The 22,176-nt window shown below is 34.3% G+C and overlaps 1 protein-coding gene across 4 annotated transcripts in view; it reads left to right on the top strand.

Moving 5' to 3' along the window:
* Tbc1d31 (TBC1 domain family member 31) overlaps positions 1–22,176 on the top strand; it is a 66,738-nt gene that overhangs the window by 35,438 nt on the left and 9,124 nt on the right. For all 4 annotated transcript variants that reach the window (XM_021724386.3, XM_021724380.3, XM_005316189.4 and 1 more), the window contains exons 11-19: positions 3,155–3,288; positions 8,696–8,829; positions 9,265–9,444; positions 10,756–10,988; positions 11,263–11,415; positions 12,548–12,683; positions 16,953–17,045; positions 18,288–18,428; positions 19,470–19,664. In XM_021724386.3, the coding sequence (XP_021580061.2) occupies positions 3,155–3,288; positions 8,696–8,829; positions 9,265–9,444; positions 10,756–10,988; positions 11,263–11,415; positions 12,548–12,683; positions 16,953–17,045; positions 18,288–18,428; positions 19,470–19,664 (1,399 nt within the window). The remainder of the gene's footprint in view (positions 1–3,154; positions 3,289–8,695; positions 8,830–9,264; positions 9,445–10,755; positions 10,989–11,262; positions 11,416–12,547; positions 12,684–16,952; positions 17,046–18,287; positions 18,429–19,469; positions 19,665–22,176) is intronic.

Below are 22,176 nucleotides of genomic sequence, written 5' to 3'. Positions count from 1 at the left end.
CTCAAAACTGCAATGTTTTAAAATCCTCCCTTTGTATTGTTCAGTCAGCTTTGATTAGCCTGTGTTACATACTAGTAAAAATAAAACAGATATATATTATATATGAAAATTAGTTTGCATTGTGTTCTAGAAAATAAGAATCTTTCAAATGATCTTCAGGAACAGAGCTCCATGGTAGAAAGAATTTTGAATTTGGAGGCAAAACACCCAGTTTTAAGTCCTTGTTCCACCACTTGACAACTGTGATGTAGGAGATGTTATTTTACTTCTCACCTTTCAATTATCTGAAAATGGGTCTAACAATACCAATATCATAAGATTATTGGAGTAATTAGATGAGAACCTCTTTTAGAATGCTTATGCTATGTATATTTCATATTAAGTACTCAACTAATATCAATAATAGAACATAACTCTTTAAAGTACTTCTCATGTTTTAAGCACTACAAATATATATACTTAACTTATTTTACAGATAAAAAAAAAACATAGAAGCATAGGGGCTAGGGCTATGGCTTAGCAGTAGAGCACTCCCCCGAACGTGCAAGGCCCTGGGTTCGATCCTCAGCACCACATATATATAAATAGATAGATAGATAGAGCGATAGAAAGATAGAGTAAGCAAGCAAGCATGGAGAAGTTAGGAAATATGACCCAGTCATGTAAGTGCAGAGTCCCAAGACTTACTAAATTAAGCTTTTGTTATGAAAAGTTGTAAGCATAAGTATGCGTAGGAATATAAGGAATATTCTCAATGGGGCCTGTCACCCAGCTCAGTAGCTGCCCATTCAGGCAAGTCTTATTGTGTTAGTACTTCCACTCACACAACACCCCTCTCACACCACCTGCCTTGTGGTCAATTCACTTTCACACACCCTACTAAATAGTTATACACATATCTCTAAAGGATAGGGGCTCCTTTAAGATAGGCAAGCACTTTACCATTATCACACCAAAAAAAGAATTAACAATAATTCTTTAGTATCCTTAAGTACCCCATCATCTTTTCCATTACTCTGATTGTCTTAGGAAATTTTTTATGGTAAATCAGGGTCCAAACAAGGTGCACACATTTTTAAGATTTGTTTTAATCTACCAATTCTGATTCCTTCTTTTTTTTCGATTTAGTTGTTGAAGAAACCAGGAATTAACTTACAATATGAATTGTCCATATTTTGGAGTTTTCTGATTTGTTCCCATGGTGTTATTTACCATGTTCCTTTTTGTCCTGAATTTACTATAAAGTGATAATCAAGCTAGGGTCCTGCTTTGGTACAAGATTTTTATTTTTTACCCTTTGGTGTTTGTTTTTTTGTTTTTCAAGAAAACTTTGTAGGTGGCCTTATGTACATCTGTTAGGAAGTTTACTGATTGTCTCTCTTTTGGAGATGTTAATGGTTATTAATGATCATCCAATAGGCCTGTTACTTCCCTAGAGATCAGCAAAACATTGACAAAATCTAGTTCTATTATTTCTTCTCTTTTTATGAACTGGGAAATTTTTTAAATATTTTTCTTTTTAGTTGTAGTTGGACACAACATCTTTATTTCATTTATTTTTGTGTGGTGCTAAGGATCAAACCCAGTGTCTTGCATATGCTAGGCGAGCACTCTACTGCTGAGCCACAATCCCAGACCCTAAACTGGGAAATTTTTTAAAGGAAAATTTCTGTTATTTGGCTACTCTAGGATAGAATCCACATAGGAAAGGCAGGTTAATGCATAGTACTTTTTTAAAAATTTATTTATCAGTTTTCCAAATACTAAATTGATTATCTTAAAACCTCACCCCAGGTGCTGGGGTGTGGCTCAGCAGTAGAGCGCTCACCTAGTACATACGAGGTGCTGGGTTCAATCCTCAGCACCACATAAAATACATAAATAAAATAAAGGTTAAAAACAACAACAATACATGCAAGGCAAACACTGTACCAACTGAGCTACAACCCCAGACTCTATTTTTGTGATTTTTAAATACAAAAATTATTTCAAAATACAAAGTTTAAAAGAAACCTTAAAGGTATTAGAAGTAAATATTGGAGAATTATAATCCAAAGTCTAATAAGCTTGACATATCAAAAAGAGATTGATATGAATATAATACCTCAACATGTGAAAAAAATTTCTACACAAAGACATGAAATGGAGAAAATACAGGTAAAACATGACAGATGAAAGGCTCATTTCTCTAACATATGAAGTGTTCATATAAATAATTGTGAAAAAAACCTGATCAATGAAAAATAGATAAAGAATTTAACATACAGATCACAGCACTGGAAATCGTTCTTAAACATGAAAAGATGCTGCTGATCTTCCTCATAATAAAAGTGTCATTTCTCACCTAGAAATAAATGGTTGATAATAAATTATGTTGACAAGAGTATGAGAAAACAGGCATCCTTTTACACAAGTGATGGGAATGTAAGTACTTTGTGGATGATAATTTGGTAGTGGTTGTGGATTTTTTTTTTTTAAACTGAGCGTTAACTCAGGAGCACTTTACCACTAAATTACATCCTCTGCCATTTTTATTTATTTGATTTTTATTTTTAGGGTCTCACTAAGTTGGTGAGACTGGCCTCCAATTTATAATCAGCTTCCAAGTCACTGGGGTTACAGCCATGCCCCACTGTGCCTGGTCTGGCTATTGAAATCACAAACACACATATCCTTTGACCCATCAATTCCACTTCTGGGAATTTATCCAAATTTGTAATACCACATGAAGAATGATGGACATATACTCATACTCAGCACAGCATTGTTTATAAAAGATTAGAAGACTCTTAAAGGCCCAAGAAGGGGGATCATTTAAAAAAAAAAAAGTGCCTGTGCAAAGCTCTCATTCAACTATAAAACATTATGAGGCTGTTGCTGTACATTTACTGATATTAACTATTTCCAACAGATTATTAGTTGTAAAATGCAAGGTACAGAACAGTGTTTATAATATACCATGATATGCGCTTTTAAAAAGAGGTTTTATAATTAAATTGCTTTAGAGGAAAGGATCTAGATGATAGGTAAAAGGAACAATTTTCACCAGATATACCTTCTGTATTGAAATTTTTATCATGTGACGGTATTTTTTATTCACAAATTTTAATGACATTATTGTTTTCTGGTCTTTATTTTCTTATTTTATTCACAGAACCCTGTCTGCTTTAGCTCATTGGTCTGCCATCTTTAGTGACACACCCTATCTTCCACTTTTGGCATTTCCGTTTGTAAAATTATTCCAGAACAACCAGCTTATCTGTTTTGAAGTTGTTGCTACTCTCATAAGTAAGTAGATAATGATTTACAGAATGAACCAAGAATGAATTCTTAAAACATTTTCCTGATGATTTGGCACCTTTGTGACACCTAACAACAATCCTAGATTTCTCTACTTTTTTAAGTCAGGAAAGTGTGGAACAATCAGGTTTTACACAAAGTGGACATTTCAAACATGTAATGGAATATTACTCAGCAATAAACGAGAATAAAATCATGGTATTTGCAGGTAAATGGATACAGTTGGAGAAGATAATGCTAAGTAAAGTTAGCCCATCCCAAAAATACAAATGACGAATGTTTTCTCTGATATAAGGTGACTGACTCATAGTGGGGTAAGGAGGGGGGACATGGGAGGAATAGACAAACTCTAGGTAGGACAGAGAGGTGGGAGGGGCAGGGGGTTAGGAATGATGGTGGAATGTAATGGACATCATTATCCAAAGTACATATATGAAGACATGAATTGGTGTAAACATACTTTATATTCAAACAGAGATATGAAAAATTATTTTCTATATGTGTAATAAGAATAGTTATGCATTCCGATGTCATGTATTTTAAAAATAAAAGCAATTAAATTAAAAAAAAACATTTTATTTACAAGAAAATTTGGGCTAGGAGCTGTGGTACACACCTGTAATACCAGCAGCTCCGGAGGCTGAGGCTGGAGGATCATGAGTTCAAACCAGCCTCAGCAAAGGCAAGGTGCTAAGCTACTTAGTGAGGCCCTGTCTCTAAATAAAATACAAAATAGGGCTGAGGATGTGGCTCAGTGGTCGAATGCCCCTGAGTTCAATCCCTCATACAACCACCACCACCCGCCAAAAAAAGGGGAAATTTGGGTGGATAAATTTTAGAAGATATTCACACTGGATTTGGTTGTGAAGAAAGAAGTAGATCCTCCACTTACTGAAAGGCAGTTATTCTTCATTGGATTGGTGAGTTTGTAAAGCATTTTGCACATGGTGCCTGTTGTTTATCTTCGTCATCTGTGGCTAGTATTTATTTGAGCTCTTTCTGTGTACCAGACACTGTTCTCAGATGCCTGATGTGTAGATCAAAGATGTTTTACTTTGTTCATGCATTTAATCTTTACAATAATTCTGTTTGGTAGATATTACCTCCTTTTTACAAATGAGGAGACTGAAACACAGAGTACTTAGGTTATCATCCAAGGTTAGTTTGGTGGCAGCAAGCATCTGACCCAGGCAGTCATATTCCATAATCTGCTGCCATTAAGGTCATTGCCCACCACCATCATCTATGCCAGCAAATGGGTCATTATTTTCATATTAGTAAAATCATGTCTGTTAAATTGGATTAAATTACATTAAAATTCAAGCATACATATTATGATATTATAATTCCCTCCATACTTTTTTATTACATTGTACTTATTTTGATAATATTTTTGTTGATCATTAGAGAAAGTATGCAGAAGAAAATTCAGTATTTTTCCTCTCCAGAAACAATCTTTGGTAATATATTGATAAATTTAAGAATGGGTATTTCCTTCCAAATTTCTACATATGCTTGGAAAGCATTATTTATTGCCTGTATAATATAATATTTCAACTTATAGGTATACCATAGCTTATTACCTTTCTACTTTTTCTGTGCTTTTAAGCAATTTGTTATTTAATCATGGTTTTATTTAATATTTAATATTGTGTAAATTTCCCTAATTTTTATAAATTTCTTAGGTGTTTTTCTTGATTGTAATATTTCATAGTGTGCATATACTAGCATAATTTATTTTTTAAAAAAAGAAACATAATTTAAGTAAGTATACAAGCCTATACGTTTATTTCCAGTAAAACACACACACACACACACACACACACACACACACACACACACACAAGTGTGCTATGCCAATAGCATAGATTGCCACCCTGTGTCTTTACATGTCAGGTTTGGTTTGGTTTTGTTTTTGTTGTCAGGGATTGAACCCAGGATCATTTTACCACTGAGCCACACCCCCAGACCTTTTATTTTTTTATTTTGAGACAGGGTCTCACTAAGTTGCTTAGGGCCTTACAAAGTTGCTGAGGCTGGACTTGAATTTGCTATCTTTCTGTCCTAGTCACTGGTATTACAAAAGGCACAATAGTGCCTGGCCATGGTGTCAGTATGTCAGTATTTATTGAATGGCTTTCATAGATTCTCAAAGTACATCAGTTTCATTGACTTTATTTCACTAAGTCTTCCTGGTTTCACTTGTTAATCACAAACTTTTTATTCCTTTCCAATGAAATGACGTATATGTATGGCACTCACATTATATATCATACTTCACACAATTATATATCTGTAGGTTACCAAAAAAGCTGAAGAATGGTAAAGAGGTCTTAGGATTTAAAGAGGCAATGTAAAGAGTCAATATAAATGCAAAGAGTCACTACAGGTGGTTAATTTTGGGGCTAAATAGAACTCTGACTTTATTTGTGTCTGTGTATGTCATATGTCTTTTGTGATGGTACCAAAGTGGAATAAAAATACTTAGGGCAAATGGTTAATGTAGATAGGATTTTTCTCTTGTTTGAAAAAGTATTCTATTAATGTTACAGGGAGGATAAGGGCTTTGTGTGTGTTGTGGCATAGAGTGACATTGTAGTGTCTGAGACATAAAGATACTTGGTAAAATGCTGCTGAACCCAATTTTCCTTTTTAAATTAACTTATTTTTAAAACAGCAATTTAGGGCTGGGGATGTGGCTCAAGCGGTAGCGCGCTCGCCTGGCATGCGTGCGGCCCGGGGTTCAATCCCCAGCACCACATACAAAGATATTGTGTCCGCCGAAAACTAAAAAATAAATATTAAAAATTCTCTCTCTCTCTCTCTCCCCCCCTCTCCCTCTCTCTCCCCCTCTTTCTCGCTCTCGATTTAAAAAAAAAACCAATAAAACAGCAATTTAGAGAAATTGAAATATTTCTTTTCAAACTTAGTCTTTGGAAGATTTTATTTATGACTTAATCATCTAACTCACATTTAAATGCTCAATAATATAATAAACCCAAAATTAGAAAGTCCCTATAAACCACATATAATACAATATTCTGTTAATAAAGACTTCTTTTGCTAATTTTAAATAGGAGAGCTTACTATCAAAGGATGAAACCACAACTCAATACAGGTTGAACATTCCTAATCTGAAAATTCTAAATTCAGAAACTAAAATTTTGAGTGACAACATGACACTTTGATTTTCAGATTTTGGAGCAGAACTTTGGGATTAAGGATGCTCACCTGGTAAAGTTTTGCACATATTCCAAAACCCAAAAAACTCTGAAATCTGAAACACTTTTGGTCTCAGACATTTCAGATAGGGGAGATTCAGCCTGTATTTAAAATTAAAAAGCAGAATTTATATATATATACATAATATATTTAATTATATAAATTATATAATTTAATTAATAGAGTTGAAGAACCCTGACTTTATATGTGTCTGTATGGCTTTGGAACTTACAGTCCAAATGGTGCCTAGAAGAAAATTTGAAAGCAAACAGTCACTTCTCTGAATTATTTGGAATACATAGACTCTTCATACCATCCTTTCTCTTTACTCTGCTATGTGTCTGTGTAGCTTTGGAACTTACAGTCCAGAGGGAAGGGGAGGGAGTGTGGGGACAGGAAAGATGGTGGAATGAGATGGACATCATTACCCTAGGTATGTATATGACTACAAATATGGTACAACACTACGTCATGTGCAGAGAAATGAAAAGTTGTGCTGCATTTGTGTACGATGAATCAAAATGCATTCAACTGTCATATATACCTAATAAAAATCAAATAATTAATTTTTAAAAAGAATTTAATATGGGGCTGGGGTTGTGGCTTAGCGATAGAGTGCTTGCCTTGCACATGCAAGGTCCTGGGTTCGATCCTCAGCACCACATAAAAATAAATAAATAAATAAAGGTATTGTGTCCAACTACCACTAAAAAATTTTTTATGTGTGTATAATATATATATATATTCATATATATATGAATTAATATCTAAAGGACAGTTGAAGCATTAAGCAAAACCAACCAATTATCTTTCTTTTTCTTTTTTTTTTTAGCAGATGTTTCTTTTTTTTTTAGAGAGAGAATTTTCAATATTTAGTTTTCAGCGGACACAACATCTTTGTTTGTATGTGGTGCTGAGGACCGAACCCGGGCCGCACGCATGCCAGGCGAGCGTGCTACTGCTTGAGCCACATCCCCAGCCCAACAATTATCTTTTGAGAAGACCTTTTTTTGCTGGCTACACTGATTACACAGGGCAGTGAGTTTAAGTCAGCTTTAGAAACCTTTTCACTGAAATGGAGTCTAATTTGGACTAGCTGACTTTCAGAGAGTACTGCTGGTTGGTTATGAAATTCAGGTTTACTGAAACAAAATGTCATTGATTAATGAAATTTAAAACTAGTTCCTATGATCCTTATTATTATGGTTATAAATAATCAATCTTTTCCTCGGAATGGGGACTTTTTAATTGTCATTTAATGGATAAAGGCTACAATATATAGACATCTGTTTTAAGTATGTGTGTATGAATATGTAAGAATATAATTGTGAGCATTTTTTCTAAACTTTTCTAACTTTTTTTTTTTTGGTACTGAAAACTTAACCCAGAGGCACTCTATCACGGAGCACATTCCCAGCCCTTTTAACCTTTTGTTTTTCCCAGCCTTTTCAATCTTTTGTTTTGAGATACTAATTGGCTGAGGCTGGCCTCAAGTTTGCAATCCTCCTTCCAAGGAGCTGGAATTACAGGCATGCACTATCGCACTATCGTACCATCGCACCTGGCAAAGCTTTTCTAACTTTGATAATGCATGAATTTTAATAGATTTAAGGAGGTAGGCATATTAACATTGAGCACATTTAAGGAACACCTGCATAGGAACCTTTTATAAAAGGGATCCTTTACTCAAGAGAAGGATAAAACAGGAGGTCCCAGAAACCAGAATATCCTATATCCTGTAACTAAGATCAGAAATACCTTGGAAAGGGGCTGGAGTTGTAGATCAGTGATAGAATGCTTGCCTGGCATGTGTGAGGCCCTGGGTTTGATCTTCAGCACCACATATAAATAAATAAAGTGGATAAAATAAAAAGGTCCATTGACAACTATTTTAAAGAAAGAATTACCTTGGAAAGGTGTGTGTGTGTGTGTGTGTGTGTGTTCTAATTGACACATTTTCATTTACTACTCTGAAAAAGTTTGCACCTAAAATTCTATTTTAACATAGAATTTTAAAAATCACTTATTCTAAGAACACATGTAAAAAGTTATGTTTTTATTCATGGATATATTGAGGACAGAAAGAGTGGATACATTTAAGAGTTATAAAGACCTTCGATAATATAGAAAAGTATTTAAAGATGCATTTTCTGTTTTTCTTTTTCCTTTGTAGTCAATTGGTGTCAACACTGGTTTGAATACTTTCCTAATCCTCCTATCAATATTCTTAGTATAATAGAAAACATTTTAGCATTTCATGACAAGGAACTGCTGCAGCACTTCATAGCTCATGATATAACATCTCAGGTAAGAGGTATACGAGTTTTAGAATAACATAACTTATTTGAGGAGTTAACGTTGATTCTGGTATAAATGGAACTATATTTTTGTGAAGGCATATAATAAAAAGCATAGTAAGCCAGGTGCAGTGGCCTACACCTGTAATTCTAGCTAGTTGGAGGTGGTCTAAGACCCTATCTCAAAGTAAAAAATAAAAAGTGTTGGGGATGTAGCTCAATGATAGAGCACCTCTGGGCTCAATCCCCAGTACTTCAAAAAATAAAACAGTAAACATTCTTTATATTTAAACTGCCCTCCTTAAAGTTTACGAAGAGGTAGTTTTTTTCATAATTATGTATTTAATATAATTATTTTCATAGCTTGAATATCAGAGAATATTATCAATGACTTCATTTTGATTTTTCATTAGAAAACTAATGAATTTTTCCACATTTATTTTAGCTGTATGCTTGGCCTCTTCTTGAAACTGTGTTCTCAGAAGTACTGACAAGAGAGGAGTGGCTCAAATTATTTGACAACGTCTTTTCCAACCATCCCTCCTTTCTGCTGATGACTGTGGTAGCCTACAACATATGTTCTAGAGCTCCTTTGCTCAATTGTACTCTTAAGGATGATTTTGAGGTAAATATCTGTTCTTAAGAGAAGGTTTTCAAATTTTAACTATTTCAGTTGAAAAATATAATTGAGCACCTACTACTGTATGTTAGGCTGTGGTGCTAGGTGGCAGGAATATAATGGATAACAAGTTGGACTGCATCCCTGTAGTTTGTATGTGATTAAACAATGACAGCAGGCTCTGAGTCTTACAGTCAAGGTGTCAGAAGAAATTTATGATAACATTGGGGTTTTGTGCTTATATTTATTTTTCTTTAATTAAAAAAAATCAGCACTTGGGATTGAGTTTATGAGTAGGCAAGTGTTCTGCTACTAAGCTACAGCCCCTGGTTTTGTGATTTTTTTTTCTTTTTCTTTTTCTTTTTTTTAGCCTTTGTAAAAGATGTTGACCACTTCAGTAGTCAATTATTCTGTAATGATATTATCAGTGACCTATCTGACTAGTGGTGGTTGAGATGCTTATTACACATGCAAAATGGTGACTGAGGGTCCAGGGGCTTGGTAGGAAAGTGCCTGAAAGAAGGCATTGGAAGTGGGTTGGTTTTTTTTAATAGTTTAATATACTTTAATAGTAAACTTTATTAGATAGATGATATCAAAAATGTATTTTCATGTAGGACAATTTAGAAAATATAGTGAATAGATGGAATCTACCACATGATAAAAATGCTGTAAACACCATTTAGTTGTTGTCAGTAAGACATTGACTTAAAAAAAAATGAAAATCTGAATGTGGACATTGTACAGAATGGAGGTGATTTTAAAAAGGAGAGTCTCTTTTGGTGGATTGTATGAATTCGTTCAGGTTTTTGTGTGTATTTGTAACCGATTTTGTGATTTCTACCAAATTAAACTTTACTTTTACTTTTTGGTTACATAGTACATACATATGTATTTTAGAAATTGAATCTGCCAGAACAAGATAATATAGAACTATTTCAGATATCTTTAAGCCACCCAACTAATTTATTTTCTAATATATTTATTTTGGATTTTGAATTTCTAAAAATCCAAACAGTGGAAGTGGTCTCATTTGTTAAAGCATTCTTTTTCTACTATAATGAAAGTCTTCATATTCAGTTAAAATGTAAACTGTTTGATTTCAAAATTTCATAATATAGTTGTGGCATCTTATTATATTTTGAAAATACAAAATTGAATCTTTATTTTAAAACTTGGATTAAGAAAGCCTTCAGTGAATTTGCCAAAAAAAAAAATGTTTAAATTCACATTTATATTTCTGAAATCTTGTTTTAACTCTGCCTCAAAATTGTTTTGTTAGGTAAATCTTGATTTAAACATCAAGTTTTCTTACAGTATTTTTTTCACCATCGGAATAACCTGGATATAAGTGTTGTGATTAGAGAAGTTTATCATCTCATGGAGACCACGCCTGCTCACATTCACCCAGACAATGTGCTGGATGTTTTTGTTGCACTGACAAAAGGACAATATCCAATATTTAATCAATATCCAAAGTTTATTGTGGACTATCAGACACAGGAACGAGAACGAATAAGGAAAGATGAATTGGATTACTTGAGAGAGAGGTAATAATGAAATACTTGTTCTTTGATAGAAATGAAATCTGTTATAAATATAAGCCAGAAAATTTTTAATGAAAAATCTATTAAATTTTAAGTATTTTTGCAAAATCAAAGTTTGAAGGCTGGAGGTATCTTTAAACATTTAATTCTTGATCTGGAAGTAAAATCAGTTACTGCATATTAATCAAGTATACATTTTGTGTTTTGATTGTCTTTGGACTAAATCACTAAGCTTTCTTGTTTGTGTTTTCATAATAATAAATATTGTCTCCTTAAGGCAGGCAGTTGAAGATATGCATGCTGAAGTGGACCAGCAAAGAATCAAAGATGAAGCATGGTACCAGAAACAAGAGCTGCTCCGTAAAGCTGAAGAAACAAGAAGAGAAATGCTCTTGCAAGAGGAGGAAAAGATGATGCAGCAAAGACAGAGGTATGTTTGCATCTGAAAAAAAACTATGCACATGAGTCAGTTGAATAACTTTTCTTTTCTTCCATTTCTTATATAGGAACAATGCTATATGCAGAATTATCATATTATTATTTAGTTTCCATTAAGCAAATGTGTAAGTTAATAAAAAAATTTATACCACCTTTCAAAAAAGGTATATAATAAAATATAATTTTAAAGCTATGCTGAATATGATATAACTTTGCACTGATTACTCAGAATTCATATGAGATCTAATGTACCTTGAAGAAGATTACCTAGAAACATTACAGTAGGCAGAAATGCTTTGTAATAGAATACTGAGTAAATCACATTAGGTGGAGTATAATTGTATAATTTTTTTTCATAAAGGGACACAATATCTGTATTTTGTTTATTTATTTTTATGTGATGCTGAGGATCGAACCCAGTACCTCACATGTACAAGGCAAGCACTTTGCCAGTGAGCCACAACCTCAGCCCCTGGAGTATAATTTTTTAAATTGTATTTTGAACATAAGTATGCGACCTGACAATTGAAACATAAAATAATTCTCATTATTCATCTAATGCTTTGGAGAACAAGGGAAGAAATATTAAATGCTTTTTCAGGGGTATGTTAATGAGGTAAAAATGTTTAATTACGATTATTGGATAAACAATTAGACTAAGCCTGTTTGGAAACTTGTTTCTGTGTTTATTGATTTTTATTTTGGGGTGAAACTTTATGAAACAAAATTCTATGTTAAAAGGAATTACAGAACTGAGCTTTTAGCATTCTATTAAAATTCTAAAAGAATAAGCATACGTCACGTTTGGTAACATTGGAGTATTTTTTGGCATTTTTCCTTCATATAAAGTTTATTAGCTCATGTTGAAACAATCTAACTGGTAGACCTGTTTGAAATGTGAGTGTGAGAAGGATAGCCCATTGCGTGGGGGCCATTTATCATCTGCATGCAGACATGTGGACTTGTAAAGTTGGGCATTGTTCATTTATGTGTTATAAACACCGTTGTGTTACCAATGCACCAGTTAAATGGGCAAGTGGCATCAAAATAAGTTGCAGGTTGTTATTGTGAAAAAATTAAGTCTGTATTGGGAAATGTTCCCTTTGATGTATTTTGTAACTAAGATTAGCTGCTGTGAAAAGAGAGCTGAAGATAAAGGAATTATACTTACAAGATGCTGCTAGAAGGCGTTTTCTGAAGCTTCAGCAAGATCAACGTGAAATGGAACTACAAAGACTGGATGATGAAATTGAGAGAAAGGTTTAGTATTCTGTTTTTTATATATTTATTTTTTAGTTGTAGTAACTAGTCAAATTGACTAGTATTCTTGATGACTATTTCTCCAAAATAAAAATGTATTTATATCAGTTAATCATGAAGTTAATTGTGATTGGGGAAAGATTCCTTTTTAATGTAAATATTTATGTATCATCAATGTAGAATTTCCAGTATAAAATATATAAAGTTAAAAATGGACCTTTTCCATGCTTCATCTTTTCATCTTCAGAGATAAACTGTTAAAAAATAAATTGATTGCACAACTTTTTGGGTTTGTTTCTATACATGAAAAGTAATTACACTTATGTTTTTTTAAAAATGGGATTATTTTCCCTACAACTTGTTTATATACCATGCCTTTAAAAATGATATATGTTGAATATCTTTTCCTATTGCTGTATTTCTCTTTTTGTGTGTGTGTGATTGCTACTATTTCTTTTTTTAAGCATTTAACATCTCTTTTTCTTTTTAATATGTTTATTTGATTAATTAATTTATTTATGTGATGCTGAGGACCGAACCCAGTGCCTCTTGCATGTGAGGCAAGCGCTCAACCACTGAGCCACAACCTCAGCCTACTATTGCTACTATTTCATTGATGAATGTACCATAGTTTCTTTAATCCTTTGCTATTGGGCATTTAGGTTATTTGCAATGTTTCTTTTATAAAACTGTGCTACATTGTACATTTTTCCATATGAAAGCAGATTAAGATATTTTAATCTTTAGCTTAAATTTCCATGCCCCAAATTAAGTTTTATAGTATTTTAAGTATTTCTGTTTTTTAGTTGGGAAGTACTGGGGATTGAACTCAGGGGCACTCGACCACTGAGCCACATCCCCAGCTCTAGTTTGTATTGTATTTAGAGACAGGGTCTCACTGAGTTTCTTAGCATCTCCCTTCTTTGCTGAGACTGGCTTTGAACTCTACATCCTCCTGCCTCAGCCTTAAGCATTTCTAGTAAGAAGAAAAAAATGAAATTAATTTTAATTATCTTAATTTTACTTATTTTAATTATTCAACTCAGTATGTTTGTACATCAATACTTCAGTATTCAACTGGTATAAAAACATTTTTGGTGGACTATTTGTTTACTTTTTTTTGTACTAAGGCTTTGAAATCCACTATTCATTTTACACTTAACAGAACACCACAATTTGAACAAGTCACATTTTAAAAGTTCAACAACCAACAGCTAGTGGCTGCTTATACAGTGTAGGTTGGGGAAAACTAACCTGTTTGTCTGTTTGTCAGCCTCAACAATTTAGTGAGGCTCTAAGCAACTTAGTAAGACCCTCTCTCAAATTAAAAAGTCAAACAGGCTAGGGATGTAGCTCAGTGGTAAAGGGCCCCTGAGGATTCAATCCATAGTACCAATAAACAAATAAATAAATAAATAAAGTAAAAATCAGTAGGTCTGGGGATATAGCTCAGTTTTAGAACACTTGTCTGGCAATGTGTGTGGCCCTGGATTCAGTCCCTAGTACTAGAAAAACGAAAGAAAAGCAGAAGTAAAACTCAGACAATGGCATTTCATGATATTACATTTTTTAAAATATATATGAATTTCAGACTTTAGGGTCTATAGATGAAATTTTATTGGAACATTGGTGCATCCATTTGTTTCCATATTGTCTGTGGATGCATTTGTACTACGATGGCAGAGGCCAGTGATTGTGACAAAAACCTAATGACCCACAAAGCCTAAAGGATTTACTATCTGGCTCTGAACAGAAAAAAATTGCCAACCCTTAGTTTGTCTGAAAATTGAGTGTAAGGTATGAGTTAGGTACTAAGCTTTTTTCTGTGCAAAAGGCTCATCCCTTGTCCCATCACTGTCGAATGTTAGTAGTCATCTGCCAAGGTTATTACATATTGAATTCCCTCATGTAGTTGACCTTCTCTCTTGCTCTGTTCCTAAGTCAGTGACATGCAGTTTCAATGTGTAATAATTGTGATGCTCTACTACTTAGGCCTGATTCCCACTCATCAGTCTTCCTTTTCAAGAGTTTCTTCAGTATTCCTAGATGTTTAGCATTCCAAACAGACTGAGAATTTTATCACACTCTGAATCCCCATCTCCCCACATCCTATTGAAATTTTTATTAGGATTACACTGAATTTAATTTACTTTAGGGAATTTCAAACTTGTTTTTTATAAAATACTAAATATTTTTAAGTCTTTGGGACTATTTTTAATTCATCTGTGTTTAAATTCTATTTTCTCTTTTTTTTTAATAGCATAATACTTTTGTTTAAAGCTAATTTTAAAAAATTACTTAGGGCCACACTAAATTGCTGAGGCTGGCTTCGAACTTGAGATTCTCCTTATGATCCTCCCAAGCGGCTGGGACTATAGGCAGGCACCATGGCATCTGGCTAAAGCTAATTAATTTTTAATTGACTTTTTTATTCTCTTATCTAGTGGAACAAATTAATATTTCATTATTCTCAAAGAGTATATGTTCTTCCCCAAAAGTAAAACAGGCTCAGAACTCTTAAATCTTTATTTCCAGGTTTTTTTTAAATATTTATTTTTTAGCTATAGGTGGGCACAATATCTTTATTTTGTTAATATGTGGTGCTGAGGATCGAACCCAGTGCCTCACGCATGCTAGGTGAGCGCTCTACCACTGAGCCATGGCCCCAGCCTATATTTCCAGTTCTTGAGGCGAGGCAAAGCGTTTTGTGGTCAGAGTATCTTAATGTCCTTTCAACAGCATGGTCAGGCATCCGCCGCCCTTCTAGCCCCCTACTCTGCCAGCTGCCTGTTCTAACATGCTCTCACCCTTCCCAACTGCAAACGCTCCTCTTCAACTCCAGCAGGAAAGACTGCCTAAGTCCAAAGTGACATGTATATGTGACTTCAGACATCTGTTAACAAGCAAAGTGATGTTTTTTTTCTGGCACGTGGCTGTTTATGTCACTGAAAATTCATAAGCAGTGAGCTTCTATAGCTGAAATCCTTAAAAGGCACACTGTACTGTGCCCGACAGCTCCTTCACCCCTTGGCTTCAGCACTGCTCTTGCCTCCTAGACTCAAGCCCCCCACCTTTGAGCCAGCTGCTATCCCACTTACAGCCTTAAGGTGGACCAGCTTCTTTGACCCCTAGAATGTGTATTTTTGCAAGTCCCACTATATTCTCATTTTTATTGCTTCTCCTATTACATGCTATTTTATAGCATGTTTTTTAATCAACAGTATCTAACCCTCAGTAGTTGAAGGTAGTAATTCAATCATCATATGTTTGTTGAATAAATGAATGGGGGGCTGGGGTTGTGGCTCAGTGGTAGAGCACTCACCTAGCATATGTGAGACCCTGGATTCGATCCTCAGCACCACATAAAAATAAATAAGTAAAATAAAGGTATTGTGTCCAACTACAACTAAAAAATTTTAAAAAAATAATAAAAAATAAATGAATGGGGATTGACAACTGATGGTTACAGTTTGTTGTTTTGTTTGAAATACATACAATGTATTTTATTCTCACTGCTAAAAATAATTGGGGCTTTAGGCAACCAAATAGTTAAGATAATTTCTAAGATTCTCTCAAAGTATCTTATCTGAACCCTCTAGTATATAGGAGGGAAAAGCTTTCAAGAAATCCAATTCTAGAGAATGGCGAATTCTAAATGAGCTATGTTTGTCTGATCAAAACACGAGTTGAATAATCCACAGTAAAGTCCAACCTGAAGTTATTGTCAAATTGATTTATAAAAAGTATAAATCAAAAAGAACATTAAATAACCATTATATTTCATAAGATTAAACATTCTATATTTCTGTAAACCCCAAATTTAAGTTGTTCAAGTTTTTCTAACTCAGTGTTGGTTACTGTAGCATGGTAAAAACTGCTGCCTCTTTTTCCAGTCTGTCCAAATGAGTCTATGGTAACTATGTGATCTTTTTTAAAAAATTAAGCATAACTTTAACTCAGAGATTCGTCCTAGATTCCACAATGAATATTAACATATTATCAGTTATTCTGGTTCCTGAAACCAATTCCTGTTATTTTTATATATATATATATATATCTTTACTTTTATTTGTTTTTATGTGGTTCTGAGGCTCGAACCCAGTACCTCACACGTGTGATGCAAGTGCTGTACCACTGAGCCACAACCCCAGTCCCAATTCCTGTTATTTTAAATACTGTCATTGAGTTTTCACTTTATAAGATTACTAAATTCCTTAGAAATGAACTTGTAAATTATTTGTAATACTTGTGTTTGTTGTTTGGCCGTAGGTACAAATGAGAGATCAAGAAATTGCTACCACAACCAAAGACCTAGAAATGAGGCAGCTGGAACTTGAATCACAAAAAAGACTTTATGAGAAGGTAGAAGTCAGTTATTTCCAGTGTAAGAAAAGCAGAGTTTGTATGAACCCTTTTTAGGCTGTATTTATTCATGGTTTCTTAATGTTCATTTTAATCACTTTTGAAACAGCATATAGTGTCATCCAGGATTGTAAAGTAGCCAGAATGTCTGAATGTACAGTTTGTTGTAATTCTTTAATTCATGTTTCTGTAGCAGCTTAGCCTGGTGTCTGAAGCACCAGATGTAAGCCCCAGACATTGCCTCAGGATCTTTACCAGTTTCCTAAGTTTTCCTACATTTGTGCAACTAACTGTGAAATTATCCCAATACAAGTTGATCATTTTTAATCTGAAAAGTCAAAATCTGAAGTGCTCTGATAGCCAAAACATTTGAAATGCCAACTTGATGCTCAAAAATTTCAAATTTTGGAGCATTTTGAATTTCAGACTTTCAGATTAAGGATGCTCAACTAGTAAAGATTATGCAGTATTTCAAACTCCCAAAAAAATTCCAAAATCAGAAATACTTCTAGTCTTGAGCATTTGGAATAAGGAATACTCACCCTGAGCTTTCCAAGGATCTTGTGAGGCAACATGGCAGTAACTGTAAAGTACTTTAAATTTAAATCTTCTGGAATTAGATCAGCAAATATTTGCTTAGAACCTACAACTCAGTTTTTATACCACTGGGGAAAGCTATGTTAACATAATTTTTATTGGGGGAAAATGTTTTGTTACTGATTTATGTTGAAACCATAGGTTTTTATTTCCTTCAGCCCCTTAAAATTAGACTTTGAGTTTAAAGTTGACTGCAGGTTCATAACAGGTAACATACACAAGATTGTTATCTACATTAATATTTAAAACAGCATCCATTATATCTGTAATACTTTTTAAGTTTCTTCTAGAACTGAACAAGGAATTTCCAGTAATTTTAAATTAGATGTAATTAACTTGGACTAAACTAGAGTTTCTTACTGAAGTTTAGCCATTTTAATGAGTAAATGCTCTCCAGATTGCTGTAAGCCTTCAGTCAATTTCCAGAATTTTGAAGAAGTTGATTCTAACAGTTTTTGCTTTTAGGAAGGAGAGAATTTTCAGAGTTACTTGCTTTGTGGTTTCCACTGATATCACTACTACTTGCTTTTTACTTTGAAAATTAAATAGTTACTGTTTTTATTTGTGTACGTATTAGTATTTTGCAAAAAGAAAAGCCACTTTGTGTTTTAGTATTGTTATATAAATCAGCAATTTTTTTAACAGAATCTTACTAGTAATCAAGAAGCTATTGCAAAAGAAATTAAGGAAGATGCTGATGCCTATAGGCGAAAAGTGGATCTTGAAGAACACATGTTTCATAAGCTAATAGAAACTGGCCAGACTCAGAGCAGAAAGACCCAGAAGGTAAACATATGGCAAATTTAGTGTGTACATAGGAAGTAATTTTCCATCCATAGTTCTTTTAAGAGAACAAATTTAGAATAAATTGTGAAATTGAGATAATTTATTGCTTTGCTTCATTAATCCAAGTTCCTAGAGCCTCACATTGCTGTATTTATTTACAGGGTGCTTGCTTCATTGAAAGTCATATATGAGTCTCTTTCAGACTCTTTACAACTACTGTTTCAAAGGAAATAGAAACTTTACAAATTATGCTTTTCTGTCATGCTGTGTCTCAGAAATTTTCCCTAAATGGTTGAGGTCCCTGTCTCGTATGGAAGCCAGCACTTCCAGAGTATATTTGTGGAATTCTAATAACTGTTATTCAGTGAAGTGGGGGATGACCAAGTATTGGAAATGCTGTCCTAAAATAGGGGGTTTTTTAAATGCCAAATTTGAGAGTTTTGTACATTCTGAATCATTAAGAAACATTTCCAGACTTATTTTATAGAATTTCTTACAGAGTATCCTTTCAGAAATGATGATTTAAATGAATTGAAATAAAACTTGAGGCATTCAAAAAAGAACTTTGTCTATTATACCTTTAGCAAAATGTTAAATGGGTGTATGTGGGGGTTGGTCCTCTTTCAAGAATCAGGAATGGTGTAGAGACCTTCTGTTCTGCAATAGTCCCTTAGCTTATTCACCCAAAATATTCCACTATTTTTTTTTAATTGTAGACTTTTGTGAATCTGTAAAAATAGGCTCTTTTGACTTGTTTTCATGGTGTTTAAAACAAATATTACTAAATTCTACTCATCCCCTAGCCTGGAAGTTCTCACTCTTGCTATACATTAAAATCACTTACAGACTGTTTTAAAATACCAATATCCAACTGGACCAGAGATGGATTTTACTGGTTTGTGGTGGGCCCTGGGAGTCAGTCTGTTTTAACACACCAGGTGACTGTGATATGCAACAAAGCTTATGAACAGCTGTCCTGGATACCTGGACACATGATTTTAGAGTCTGACATTGTTTCTGAATTTTTACAACTTTTCTTAGATAATTGAAGAAAATTTGGCAAAAGCTGAACAAGCATGCTTAAATACTGACTGGCAGATTCAAAATTTACATAGACAAAAATGTAATGATCTACAACGAAATGAAGGTTACCGAGAAGTAGCCAACCTCCTTCGGAAGAACAGAAGGAAAGAATCAGAGGTATTAAATGCAATGATGGAGGAGGAAGCTAAGAAGGTAAGAATCGTATTATAAATTTTTTTATTAGATGAAGCATTTAAATATCAGAATAATACATAATCATATGACAAAAGCATCAAACCAAGTAATTTTAGTTGGGAAAAATAATCTAATTTTAATGGTTATTTCTCAGAGAAGTTATCTAATATTGATGCTACCTAAAAATTGTTAAGCATTTTTCTCATTTATTTTAGTGTGTCTCAATTTGTTAGCTCCTGGATTTGTTCTGGCTGATTGGGTAGTATTACCACTTTAATTTACCTGCTTTTTGTTTTTTGTTTGGTTGTTTGTTTTTTAAGTCTGTGGTAATATTATTATCCTTTTTTTTAAATTTTGTTTTTAGTTGCCAGTGGACCTTTATTTTATTTATTTATATGTGATGCTGAGAATTGAATCACACATGCTAGGCAAGTGCTCTACCACTGAGCCCCTCATTGTAATTTTTTTGTTTGGGAATTTTTTGGTTTTAGAGTTTTGGTTTTTGATTTGGGGTGCTAAGGATTGAACCCAGGAATATTCTACCTCTGAGCTATATACCTAGCCCTTTTTAAATTTTTTTACTTTGAGACAGTGTCTTGCTAAGTTACTGAGGCTGGCCTCAAATTTGCAATGGTCCTACACTAGGTTCCCAAGTAGTTGGGATTACAGGCATGCCACCATCATGCCCAGCTTTACCTCATTCTTTATACTTACAAAAGATTTTGAATAAATAGAAAATGTTTGGAGCTGCTAATAACAAAACTCAAAATAGTAGTGACAAAATAGAAATGCTTTTCTTTCTCACAAGTTTGGAGATAAACAATTTCAAGCTACTGAGACTTCAAGGCTACCATGTTTCTTGGACTTTTCTGTACTGCTTCCTGGTGTATGGTTTTCATTCTCAATGATACCTTATCATCCAAGTTGACTGCTAGAGTTCCAGCCATCACATGTATATGCCAGACAACAGAAAGAAGTACAGGATCTTCTACCTCCCATCAGAGTCAGCTCTTTCTCAGGGTCCCTATTTTAGTCAGCTCTTTCACTACTATGACTGAAAGACCCAACCAGAACAATTGTAGAGGAGGAAAAGTGTATTTGAGGGCACATGGTTTCAGAGGTCTTAGTCCATAGAAGGCCAACTCCATTCCTCGGGCTCAAGGTGAGGCCTCATGGAAGAAGAATGTAGCAGAGGGAAACAGCTCACATGGTGATTAGGAAGGAGAGAGAGAGAGACAGACAGACAGACTCCATTTGCCAGATACAAATATAAATCCCAAAGCCACATCCCATTTCCCACCTCCTCCAGCCGCACCTTATGGCTTCAGTCACCACTTGGTTAATCCCAGTCAGGGTATAAATTCACTGATTGGGTTAAGACTCTTAAAATCCAGTCATTTCTCCTGTGAACCTTATTGTATGGGAGCTTCTGGAGGACCCCCTCACATCCAAATCACAATAGTCCCATATCATATTTCTAACCAATTTGGTTGCAAAAGATTCTGGGAAATGTAGTTTTTAACAGGGTTTATTATGAACCTAAATAAAATTAAGATTTATTCTGAAAGTAGATTCAAAATGGATTTTGAAGAGACAGCCAAGAGTGTATGTCACACAGCTGTATCTTTTGGTGACTTCTCCTAACACCTGGAGGCCCTGTGCTCTGTAGACTCTATCACAGATACCGTGGACTTTCCTAAGGGTTCTGCAGCTGGGGAGAGATGAGGCTCTAGATAACTGGCTTTAGTTCCTTCCTCCTTCTGCAGCCGCCTCAGGTGTCTATTCTGAAAGCTGTTTACCACATGTTTCAGACCAGTCGCCATTCCAGAGTGTCCTACCACCTCCCAGTGGCAAGGGGCCCTGTGTAGAATCTTTCCTTTCAGGAACAGGGAAGGGGGTGTGGGGAGGAGTACTGTCCAGGACACTGAGGCCGTTGTCTCAGGAGTACTGTGGTGGAAGCCCCCACCCCTGCTCCCGTCGGATTGCTGATACTGTGGCTGGACTGTGAAATTTGGTGCTACTGTACTTGGGTAAAATAGTACATTTGAGAGTAGATGGAATCATTGTAAGGGGTTCTCACATTATGCAGAAATTCTTTGTGTTTGGATCCTGGGTTCTAAAGCTAACTTGACTTTTATGTAACCTTGGGGAATCCCCAGACTCAGTGCCATCATCAGGAACACCAAAGGGATGGGTCTCTGGTTGTGTTTTACGATTCTTTAAAGCTTTTATTTAGTACATTGGTGTTCTCTTCATGAAAATGATATGAGTGTTTCCATATAAAAGCTGTAGCATTTCTAGAACATTAGCAAATATTATAATATTTTAAATCTGTTATTTTAGTTATCCTCTGAGCTGATTTTAAGGTGATGGTCATTTTCTTATTTTCTGGGGAAGAAATCAGGAGACTAATAGAAATTACTTGACTTCCTTGTGGTCAAGGTATATGCCAGAGCTGCACAGAGAATTAATTCTCTGAATTTTGTTGACTTTTTTTTACTAAGGCATAGCATTAAAATTAAATAAAATT

This window comes from Ictidomys tridecemlineatus, chromosome 7, assembly GCF_052094955.1.
Source record: "Ictidomys tridecemlineatus isolate mIctTri1 chromosome 7, mIctTri1.hap1, whole genome shotgun sequence".
Classification (NCBI taxonomy): Eukaryota; Metazoa; Chordata; class Mammalia; order Rodentia; family Sciuridae; genus Ictidomys; species Ictidomys tridecemlineatus.
The sequence above is the reverse complement of the archived record's forward strand: the minus strand, read 5'-3'. Positions and strand labels throughout refer to the sequence as shown.